The sequence below is a fragment of the Galeopterus variegatus genome, unplaced genomic scaffold, assembly GCF_000696425.1.
Source record: "Galeopterus variegatus unplaced genomic scaffold, G_variegatus-3.0.2 Scaffold4856, whole genome shotgun sequence".
In the NCBI taxonomy this organism is placed as follows: Eukaryota; Metazoa; Chordata; class Mammalia; order Dermoptera; family Cynocephalidae; genus Galeopterus; species Galeopterus variegatus.
The window spans coordinates 31,637-43,869 of record NW_007730967.1 but is presented as its reverse complement, the minus strand read 5'-3'; the positions used below and the strand labels follow the sequence as shown (position 1 = coordinate 43,869).

General features: G+C 45.8%; 1 protein-coding gene across 1 annotated transcript; it reads left to right on the top strand.

Annotated features, from left to right (window-relative positions):
- The first annotated feature begins 10,256 nt into the window (after window positions 1-10,256).
- FAM50B (family with sequence similarity 50, member B) lies at window positions 10,257-11,380 on the top strand. The gene has a single exon (XM_008588470.1). It carries the CDS (start codon window positions 10,257-10,259, stop codon window positions 11,223-11,225), a length of 969 nt encoding a protein of 322 aa, XP_008586692.1. The 3' UTR covers window positions 11,226-11,380.
- Window positions 11,381-12,233: the final 853 nt, after the last annotated feature.

The following is a 12,233-nucleotide window of genomic DNA, read 5'->3' as shown; positions in this document are numbered from 1 at the left end:
ATTTCTCAAAGGAAGACATACAAATGGCCGACAGGTATATGAAAACATGTCCAACATCAGTAATCATCAGGGAAATGCAAATGAAAACCACACTGAGGTATCATCTCACCCCAGTTAGACTGGCTATAATTAAAAAGAGAATAACAAATGCTGGTGAGGATATGGAGAAAGGGCACTGCTGATGGGACTGTAAATTAGTACAGTCATTATGGAAAACAGTGTGGAGGATCTTCAAACAACTACAGATAGAATTGCCATATGATCCAGCAATCCCACTGCTGGGCATATACCCAAAGGAATGGAAATCATCATGTCAAAGAGATACCAACACTCCCATGTTCATCGCAGCTCTATTTACAATAGCCAAGATATGGAACCAACCTAAGTGTCCATCATCAGATGACTGGATAAGGGAAATGTGATATATTTACACAATGAAATACTACTCTGCCATAAAAAAGAACAGAATTTCACCATTCTCAGCAACACGGATGAGCTTGGAGAAAATTATGTTAAGTATGAAATAAGCCAGGCACAGAAAGAGAATATCACATGTCCTCACTCATAAGTGGGAGCTAAGAAAGAAAAAAGAGAGAGAGAAAGAGAGAAAGAAAGGAAGGAAGGAAGAACAACCACAATAATACATTAGACTTTCAGAAGCAGAGAACAAAACTATGGTTACTAGAGGTGGGAATGGGAGGGAGAGGAGGCTAGGGGGAAATGTGGTAATGGACACAAACAATAATTATGATTTGCAGTGATGAACATGCTAATAATACTGGTCTGATCACATATTACATACAAATACTGATAGTCAACTCTGTACCCCATAAATATGTATAATCAATTATGTTTCAACTAAAAAATAAATTAAAAAAATAAATTTTGCACAGCCAGAAAAATTTTTTTTCAATAAGTTTTCATTACACATTTAAAATTAGATTTCATCACAAAACATGAGATGAATTTTCAGCTGCTTCATTTAAGTGAATTAAACTAAATTCAGAGCTAAAAAATTTTTTTAAAAATTAAAAATGGAGAATTGCAAATGAACATGTGGCACTGAACACTTTCAGTGTAATGCCTACTGCTGTCAATATCATTATTGTCTCGGTGTCATATAATTGAATGATGTGACATTTGTTCCTTTCTTTCATTCATTCATTCATCAAACCTTTATTGAACATATACAATATGCCAGGCCCTAGAGCAGAAAAAGTGAAAACATACAGCAGTAGCAAGGGGCCATATAACCGGCAATAATTTTAGTCTTACATCCTTATCCAGTCAAGTCTGGTCATGCCCAGTAGATCCCTGACCCTTGCTCTTGGCAACCCTTGTACCAAGAATTACTACACCATTGCAAAACACTCAGTTTACTAAAGACCATCTGGCAGCATTCAATTGCGGTCAACTCTTGGATGCAAAGCCTGTGAATGTGGTTGCTCTGGATGGTGGTCACACGGATAGTCTCAGAGAGTTCTAAAATGTAGAAAGCTTTCACCTTTTACATTTCAACTGCCACTGGAATCTCAGAGTCCATAACATCACTCACAGTAAGTTCTTCCAGGAAGAACAAGATGCAGCATCAATCAGACAGTGACATCCAGTCTTAATTCCTTAGACAACTGTAGATAATCCCACTGGCTCAGCAAAGATCCAGCTAGTTAATTTTGGTTACAAAGAAAGCATGGCTGTATGTTAGTGGACTTTCAAACCACCACGTCTTATGAACGGGCTCTCCTTCTGTCAGAATGGCCACCTGTGCATATCTGGCGGAAGCACTGGGGAAGCCCCGAAGCAGCTGCCCTTGGTGTCTGACTGTTGACACTACTGACAGCCAGTTATGCTGCGAGCGTGTCTCTGCACGTGCCAGGGGGCCTGAGTCCACTGAAAGAGACCATGCATTGAAGCCAACCACAGAGAGAGAATACTGAGCGGGGCTCTCCCTTTGACCACTGCAGTCCCTGAGATCACCACATTCTGAAGGGTAAAAAGCCTCTGTCTCCACCATAAATTCACATTATAAAGAGAAGGTGCAGACTGGTTTTTTAAAAATCTGGGTGACAGGTTGGTCACTTAAAACCAAGAATGCTGAAGGAAGTTCAGCATTTAAATGGAAGGGAAATAATACCAAACTTCATGTCTTATACAAGAATTAACTCAAAATGGATCATAGACCTAAGGGGAAAATGTAAAAGTATAAAACTAAAACTTTTAGAAGAAATCATAAAAAATTTTTTTTATGACCTTGGATTAGGCAAAGAACTCTTACATAAGACACCAAAAGCATGATCCATAAGTGAACAACTGATAAATTGGACTTCACCAAAATCAGAAATTTTTGTTCTGCAAAAGACACTTAAAGGAATGAAAAGAGAAGCTAGGCTGATAGAAATCACTGCATATCCCATATCTGATGAGGGACTTGTACTCAAAATACAACACAAGCTCCCAAAACTCAATAGTAAGAAAGCAAAGAACCCAATTAAAAAATGAGCAATGGAGCCAGCCTGTGACTCACCTGGGAGAGTGCGGTGCTGATAACACCAAGGCCAAGGGTTCAGATCCCTATATAGGGATGGCCACTTAGGTCACTTCGGAGACTGTGGTGTTGACACCACCAAGTCAAGGGTTAAGATCCCCTTAGAGGTCATCTTTTAGGGAAAAAAAAAATGAGCAAAAGATTTGAACAGACACTTTACTAAAGATATAAAATTGGAAGTAAGCACATGAAAAGATGTTCAGCCTCATTTGCCACTTGGTGAAATGCAAATGAAAACCACAGTAAGACCCCATGACACACCTGTCTTCATCCTCTTTCATTGCTGAGACTTAATACGTGAAACTGGGTAATTTATAAAGAAAAATAAATTTATCTCTTACAATTCTGGAGGCTGGGAATCCATGGTCAAGGAGGTGCATCTGGTGAAGGACTTTTGCTGGTGGGAACTCTCTGCAGAGTCCAGAAGCAGCACATAACATGGGGGGGCGGCTCACGAGCCAAACTCTCTGATAACTAACTGACTCCTGTGATAACCCAGTAATCCAATAGATTAATCCATTCGTGAGGGCAGAGCCCTCATAACCCAGTCACCTCTTAAAGGCCCTGCCTCTTAATACTGTTACTTTGGGGATTAAGTTCCAATATGAGTTTCACAGGAGATAAATGTTCAAACCATAGCAATACCTATTAAGTAGAACGGCTAACATTTTAACGATAAATAAATATAAACTCACAATACCAAGTGCTGATGAGGATGCAGAACAACTGGAAGGAACTCTCATACATTGCTGAGAATACAAAGTGATACAGTTGCTGTAGAAAAGAGTTGGGTAGATTTTACTTAGTTTAACAGAGACCTACCATACAACTTAACAATCCTATTCATAGGAAGAGAAATGAAGAGATGTTTGCATAAAAACCTCTACATGAATGTTTATAGCAGCTCTATTCATACTTATCAGAAACTGGGAACATCCCAAGTCCCGCAGTGGGTTGATGGATAAACTGTGGTGCTTGCACACAGTGGAGGACCACTCAGCAATGAAAAGGAATGACCTACAGACACGAGCAACAACGTGGACGGATGTCAAGGCATTATGTTGGGTGAAGTAACTCTGACCCAAAATTACATATTGCATGATTCTGTCCGATGCCATTCTAGAAAAGGCAGAAATACAGGCATGGAAAACAGATCAGTGTTTGCCTGGGGTAGAGGTGGGGGAGAGCATGCCCACAGAGAGTCTTCTGGGGTGATGGGACTGCTCTGTTCTTGGTTGTAGTAAGTGATTTTGTGTGTCTCAATACCAAGACACTGTCAATTTTACCATATATAAATTTTTAAAAAATTTTAAAAAGACTTTACAAAGAGTGTTTTATGGTAGGGCTTCAGCAATACCTCACGTATATTCCCATTGAACAGCAGCAACAGTCATCCACAAAGCGTCCTCCTCCCTCCCCTGCCTCAGGAGGTTAAAACGTCAACCAGCACTGTCCAGGAAGGAAGTCGTGGGCCAAGAGCTTCTTCTGCATGAGTGGTGACACACAACAAAACGTGGCATTAGGGCCGGGGCTGTGGGTCACAGTATGTAAAGATCAGAGTCCAGGATCTCACCAGCTCCTGGAGTGAGCCTGCCCCACCCCCAACGCACGGAGCCCAGCACCATCGAGAGGCTGGACTGGGTTCTGTGGACCTCAGCAGGCACAGTGCCCCACATTTGATGATCAGGGTCTAATGGAGGCTTCTGCAGCTCATGTCAACTGGGATTAATGACAGGGATTTCCCACCACGTGTGCCCCAACCAGCGCCTCTGAAAACAAAGTGAAAAATGTGCACGATTTAGACTTTTTCAAAAATTATAGGTGTCTAGGCATTTTTCAAAACTCACAAAACTGTATACCAAAAGCACAAATTGTATTGTGCATATATTTAAAAATAAATTGAAAAAAGCTTTAAGCAAAAGCCTATCTCAAATTGTAACTAAAGATAAATTTTAAGCAACTAGCTCATGTCTTTTTACTTATGTGGCCCCAAATTACAGTGGTGGGTGGGTGGCAAGAATATATACCATGAAGTAGTTTTCTTCTTTTGTGATTTGATTTATTACCACCAACAGTGGCGCTCCTGACAGGAAATGCAAGTCTACAGAGAGGTCAAAACTGCAGGAGGTGGGAGGGAGGTCCGACCTGTTAGGGGCCTCTAAATTAATTGTTCTGTTTATACATTGTTCAATTATCTTGTCACTGGGGCAGCATCTTCCCTGTTTACAAGCTGTTTGAAGAATGAACCGTAACAGTGGTGGGCCAAGTAAATGCACTGTGGTAACCACAGATGATATCCAAACACCCCTGGGGCTGGCAGATCCCTGGAGGATCATGATAGCTCTGGGAAAACTATTAGCCAGTCTGGTTTTCCATGAAGCTTGGAGTGTGAGTGGGTTTTATCAAAAGCTCCAGCATGTACCCAGGGTAGCAGTTCCCAGGGTAGGTCATCACAGGTGGACACAGGGCTCTCCGGCTGGTATGAAGGAGTTCTCCATAAATGGCTGAAAGTTAGGGGAACCGTTCACAGAGAGTCAAACAGCACATTCTGTCCCTGTTGATTGTTATGATGTCATCAGAGATGCCATGAACAATCCGATGAACATAACACCACCATAAATGAGATTTCTTGGTTTAATATGGGAGTAATTGCCAGCACTTTCCTGGTTTATTCTATGGTACCCAAGCTTTGGTCCTTATCTGCTCATCCAAAGTCAACCCTAGGTTCAGATATTTTCTAAAGCTCTTTCCTATCTCAGAATTTAGTTTTCTGAATTTATTGGGCAACCATTCCCCATCCACTTCAAGTGCCAAGAAGTTGGTACCTCAGGGCACTCTCCCCTCTACCAGTCTCATATCTGTGAATCGCACAGTGGCCACCCTAGAAAGTAACTGCAGAAACAGGTTTTCCTGCTGCAAACCTGCTGTCCCTAGGCATGCTGGACCCTCTGGCACCCATGCTGTTCTGCCTCATGTTGGCTGTGAACTGTGGCCATCACCGAGTGCCCGTCAAGGTCAAGCATAGCACAGCCACTGCTTTGCTCTGGTAAAGGAGTTCTTGACCCAGGATCACTCCAAGTCGGGGGAAAATAAAGATTTCGAGCCAACTGATCAGTCCCACTGTGGTCCCTTTCCCAGCACCTGGACCATCTGCTTTCCCAGTTTGGCCAGGGAAGAAGAGCATGGTGGTGTTTAGATGCCTATAATCCTCACTGATGACAGTATCGGAGACTAGAGGAGGGGACTGACAAAGTGCCAGAGTTGGCTTAAACGCACATTTTAAAATTGCCTGCATGGCAGCAGCTGAACCCAGCCGGGCTCTGACTTGGAGAAGTTTTCTGAAACGCAGTGTAAAAGCCACATCCATGGCGCCAACCCCAGAAAAGGGAGAGCCATCAGACAGACGGGTCAGTGTCATGTTGTAATGCATTCTACCTGTTTCTCCAGAAGGTAACATGTTCCTCTTCTGCTTCCCTTTAAGTGAATGGTGAGAGGGGTGACACTCCTGATTTGTTTAGAATGCTGACTTCCAGGCAGGCCTCTGACTTGACTTCCATGTGGGCACAAGCTGGCTACTCCTTCCCGCCGCTGCTTTCTGAACTGTCCCTTCGTTTCTCTGCGGATGCTTCTGAAAACTCTGTGTCAGGTTGTGCTTTGCAATCTCAAAACACACAGCGGGCCAGAGCTTTCTCCCAGTGTCTGCTCTTCCTCTAACAAGTGCCCATGGGACCCTATTTACCTCCACCCAGCTTGTAGTCATCCAGGTGTGGGAGAAAACTCCCTGTAGTTTTATTTTTGAGAAAATTGTAAGGGACATAAAAGTACAGTATACTATTAAATATTACATTTTCCATAGCTTTCTCAAAAATACCTTTTATCAAGTTAATAAATTCCCTTCTAGGTCTAGTTCGCTATTTTGGGGGTTTTATCTGCAGGCATTGGGATGTTATTAATGTGGTAAATTACTCGCATAGAGATTCCAGTGTTGAACTGTTTTTCAGGGAGGCCTATTTTGTTAGTTTATATGTATATATTCATAAACTGCTGGATTCAACTTGCTGATATTTTATTTGAGTTTTGCCACAATATTTATAATTAGGATTGGTGTGTGGCTTAATTTCTTGCATTTTTCTTATCTGGCTTGGACACTGACAACCTCCTTCATATCATCCTCCCATGAGCTGGCTAGACATTTCAATCTGTCATAGGGAAAAATTAAATCTTTACAGTAAGAAGTCAATAGGTAAAGTCTAAAATTGAATAGCCACAAGATAGCAACATAAGAATTATTGGAAAAAGAGGAGGTAAAGCTAATACGATTGGACGCAATTGCCTCCAGGAAGAGAGCAATAAGCTGGGAGCCGCTGGCTTTTGCTGTGTTTGCTGAAATAACCTTTTTAGTATTACTTTCCTTTTAAACCAAGAACATAAAACCATTCTACATTCTCTTAAACCATTTTTATCAAACATGTGTTACTCTGATAAGAATTAAAGAAAAAAATTTAGACCCCACAAAAACTCAGAGGCGTTTACGGTACAGAATCCATTTTGAAATCTGCAACATCTTCTCTCAGGTTTCGTTTTCCCTTGTTTGGTCTGGATTATTTTCCCCGTGAGCACAGATAGAAGGTGAGGGTTGTTTGTCCAAGCTTTTCCCATCTAGAATATTTTGCATTTCCCTGTCTCTGAATGTTGTGGATTCTTTCCCGCACCCTACAGAATGCCAAAATATTGGCTTGCTAATATTTTATGTTGGAAGACTTTTTAAACTCCCACCAGAAAGCATGCAATGACACCATCTTTATATTCATCTTTAACTATTCTGTGAAGGACTTCTGATCTAGGGGCAGAATTCTGTGGAGGTCATACGCTAGGTCTTCTTTGACATCTGGTTGATGTGAAATCCTGTGGCTTTGCTTGTGATGACCAGTTCAGTGTTCCATGATGGTGCTGGAGGGACCCTTGAGTGAGGATGCTGTCTGGGCATACCCTAGACCCAATCTGGGCTGATGAGGGAGCACTGGGCCCTTTATAAACTCCGCTCCACCATCAGCTATTTCATTTCTAGGCTGACTGTGGAAAGGACAGTGCATCTGCCACTTGGACGATAATCATCTGAAAACAGAATTCAGACTGGTGGAAGATAAGCTGAAAATCAATCTCGACAGAAAGTGTTCTTTGGGGAGTTTTGTTGTTTGTATTGGAAAATGAATCTTTTTTTTTTTCCTGTTAAAATTAAGTTTTTAGCTTTGTGGGATTTTAAAAGAATTGCTGCTATTTGTTTGCATATTTGTTTTACGTTGTGACTAAGCCTGGAAGAGGTTACATTTTCTCTAAATTAAAACCTGCGTATTCACTCAGCATTTCTGAGTCATTGGAGCAGACTGCTGCTCCCCCGCTTTTGTCACTGTTACTGTTGAAAAATTTTGAGAGTTTAAAGAGGTAGCTTTAGTTCAGTGGGGTATGTTCGTTGAGATTTGAGGCCACAAGAGGAGATTACCATCCTGGGATTTGGAGGAAAATTCTAAAAATCAAGATTTCAAACTCTTGGGATAAATCCCCATCTTTCTGTTATTTGTTTTTCTCGTTAAACTTTGCCAGGAGTTTTAGTCTAATCCTTTTAACTGTGGGCTGGCTATGCTGTTTGAGCTGTGATTGAGTTAGGGTGTGGATACTAGATTACAGGAGGAGGGTGATGAGGTTTGGGGACCTTATGGAGGTTTGAGTCATGATTAGATGAGAGAAAGGGCAGTCATAAGAGATGTGGCCTTACTGTTGTTGACGGGATTAAAGTGTGGCTGGTTGGATTATCTAATTTACAAAGGAGGTGGCCAGGCAATCTGATTCATGTTAAGTGTAATAAATAAAGGTAATTACATGAGGAGCCTGGACAGAGGAGCGTATTGGTAACTGTGTATCTGTGGTTGGTGGTGGTGGTGGAAGAGGGTGCTGGAGACTTTCTGTGGGAGATGACATTGAGCCCATCTCGAGGGCTGGCACGATGAAGGGCAGGCCTTTCTAGGTAAAGCATGTCCCAGAGTGACAGCTCTGGAAGGGCTTGTCTATTCAGGAACAGAGGGAAGTTCAGGGTGGCTGCGGCATGTCATGGAACGTTGGGAACTGGGTTGGATGGGTTTGCTTCTTAGAGACCTTGTAGGACAAGCAGAGGGACCCTGACTGGATCCTTACAAAGGAGAGCTGGAGATGTGCAAGTAGGAGAGTGAGGTTCTCAGATTAATTCTTTACGAGGATCACTGTGCCCTGTTGCAATTGCCCACAGTGTTCAGTACAGTGACATGCTGCGCGGTTCTGCAGCCTGGGAGCCACAGGCCATACCATAGAGCCTCGGTGTGTAGTGGGCTGTACCGTTGAGGTTTAAGTGCACTCCGTGATGTTCACACAATGACAACACCACCTCAAGGTGCGTTTCTCGGAACACGTCCCCGTCGTTAGGTGAGGTGTGACTGCATATCCAGTGGTGTGCCAATTGTGTACCAGCCGAGTTTGGTGGCAACGGAGCTGTGAGGAGGCGGTAGAAAATAGCTGCCCTGGAGAGCAGGACGGCAGACTTACCGGGGCAGATGATAGAACTCCTGGGTAGTTCTGAGTCCCCCTTGGAGTGTGAGGGCACGAATTCAAAGTGAGACAAGCCTGCAAGGGCGGCGCCATCTTCTCCAGCGACGGTCAGCTACTTGGACTCAGGAGCGAAGGCAGGAGCGCGGTTTAACTAAGTTTAGGGTTTTTTTCAGGTGAGAATGACAGCGGGAAACGTGCAAGTGTGCACTAGGAATACGGGCAAGGACGGAGGAGGCGTACGAGGGTCGGTGATGACGAAGGGGTGGCCAGGCCGTTGCACTCGGAGTTAAGGTTTTGAAGACGGGTCCTCCCTCTGATTCGGCTGAAACACCGAGAAGACACTTGTTTCCTTTTTCTTTCTTTCTTTTGGGGGCGGCTGGTCAGTCCGGGGGTCTCGCTGTTATAAACACCACGCTCCAAGCCACTGAGCTGAGCGGCCCTCTGAGGCGTGGGATCCCTCGATGCCTGGTTTCCCACGGCGAGCGGCCGCGCCTGCGCACTCTGCACCGGGCGCCGGGCAGGAGCCTGATCCGCCTTCACCGCCCTCTGGGAAGCACCGGCAGATGCCTCCGCCTGGGCCTGCGCCGTGCGCTCGTGGCGTGCCCTGCAGGAACGACGCTCTCTCCGCCAGGGTCCGCCTTCCCGCCAGAGGGCGCGCTTCCTCCTCAGCTCTGCCTGCCTCTCGCTGCTCACAGGCCTGTTCTCGCGGTGCCCTCCTCCTGCGCGTCTGTGCTCGACGAGGCGCCCGACAGGGGAGGGAGCCGGACAGGGTAGGGGTTTGCTCTGTAGACCAACATGTGCGCAGCTCCCCAAATCCAGAGTGGCACTACCCAGGTGGGAGCCACTAGTCACCTCTGGCTACTTCAATTTCCATTAATTTCAGTCAAAATCGGTGCCTCGTTGGCACTAGCAGCATTTCAAGTGCTCAGTGGCCTCTTGTGGTTTCGGTGACCATGCCAACTCAACACAGCTACAGAACACTTCCGCCAGGGCAGAACGTTCTGGAAGGCATGGATCTGGACCATTAATAACGCTGTTATTCTGGCCCCTTTCTAATCACGTGTTTCTCCTCATTGCTGCAGAATCCCTGGTGAGCCCGGCACCCTGAGCCGCACCCAGGAACCAGAGCGGGAGCATGGCACAGTACAAGGGCACCATGCGGGAGGCCAGCCGGGCCATGCACCTGATCAAGAAGCGGGAGAAGGAGAAGGAGCAGATGGCGGTGCTGAAGCAGCGCATCACCGAGGAGACCGTCATCAAGTCAAAGGTGGACAAGAAATTCTCGGCTCATTACGACGCGGTGGAGGTTGAGCTGAAGTCGAGCACGGTGGGCCTGGTGACCCTGAACGACATGAAGGCCAAGCAGGAGGCCCTGCTGCGGGAGCGGGAGAAGCAGCTGGCCAGGCAGGAGCAGCTGGAGCTGCTGCAGGACAAGGAGCGCCAGCGCGAGCAGAAGCGCAAGATCTCCTGCCTGTCCTTCACGCTCACCGACGACGACGAGGATGGCGACGAGGCAGGTGAGGACCAGGCCAGCAAGTCCAAGAGGAACCTGGGCAAGAATCCCGACGTGGACACGAGCTTCCTGCCCGACCGGGACCGCGAGGAGGAGGAGAAGCATCTCCGGGAGGAGCTGCGCAAGGAGTGGGAAGCCAAGCGCGAGAAGGTGAAGGGCGAGGAGATGGACGTGACCTTCAGCTACTGGGACGGCTCAGGCCACCGGCGCACGGTGCGCATGACTAAGGGCAGCACGGTGCAGCAGTTCCTGAAGAGGGCGCTGCAGGCGCTGCGCCAGGACTTCCGCGAGCTGCGCTCGGCCAGCGTGGAGCAGCTCATGTACATCAAGGAGGACCTCATCCTGCCCCACTACCACACCTTCTACGACTTCATCGTGGCCAAGGCCAGGGGCAAGAGCGGGCCGCTTTTCAGCTTCGACGTGCACGAAGACGTGCGGCTGCTGAACGACGCCACCATGGAGAAGGACGAGTCGCACGCAGGCAAGGTGGTGCTGAGGAGCTGGTACGAGAAGAACAAGCACATCTTCCCCGCCAGCCGCTGGGAGCCCTACGACCCTGAGAAGAAGTGGGACAGGTACACCATCCGGTGATCCCACGCCGCGGCCCTGGCGTCCTTCCGTCCGAGCCAGGGAAGGGGCTCCCCAGAAAGCAGACTGGGGAGGAAATGCTCAGAGTTTTGTGCCCTCTAACTTCTAACTTAATTTGGTGATACTAATTTCTTCCCTGAAATTGAATAAAGACAGAATGTTCCTGTTATTCAGGTTTTGTCATCTTATTGCTGACGTTATTCTTTGGTTGCTTGGTTGGTGTTTTTGAAGCATTTTTAATGGTGCTGTGTGGACATGGCATGCTCTGTTGAGCTATTTTGAAACCATGACCGGACACACCATGGGTCAGAAATTAGCATAAGGGGCACATTTTGGCCCGTTGGTTATCAGCATGGACTTTGGAACCAGACTGAGTGGGTTTGATTCCCAGCTCAGCTTTTTACTTGCTGTGTAGTTTGAGGCAAGCTTATCAAATCCCTGTGCCTCAATTTCCTCACTTGTAAAAGGACGTAACAATAGCACCTCATAAGACCGATTTGAGGATTAAATGAGTTAATGTTTGTAATGCACTTAGAACTTAATAAATGTCTGCTATTATTATTCTTATGGCCTTGGTTAATTTATTTAAAGGACTGCTATGACCCAGTTCTGAACCTGAGGGCCGAGGTAGACATGCCCACCACTGGTCACAGAGTCAGTGGCTGGGAGCAGGGAGGGGGCTCACAGAGCCAGGGGAGCAGCCCCCGCCACTGGTGTTGTTTAGCCCAAGGCGTTAGGAGGACAGAAAGCTGTTGTGTGTAGCCTTATAGGATCAGTACTACTGATTTCTCTTTTGTCGAAAGCTCCAGTACAGCTCCACACAGCAGTGTTACAGATCCCGTGTTTATTTAAAATTTTTACATGTTATTCACTATGGATTCTTTGTGTTAATTTTTATTTTTTTACGTATTGTATTAAAATATTATTTATCTTGATTAATTAGTTTTTGAGTGCCCCCTTCCCCTTAACCTTAAGGCCCAAGCCAGGAGCCTTACTCACCTTACCTCAGTC

Bases quoted from the DNA above. Each gene is read 5' to 3' on its own strand.
- FAM50B (XM_008588470.1), top strand. From the start codon at position 10,257: ATGGCACAGTACAAGGGCACCATGCGGGAGGCCAGCCGGGCCATGCAC.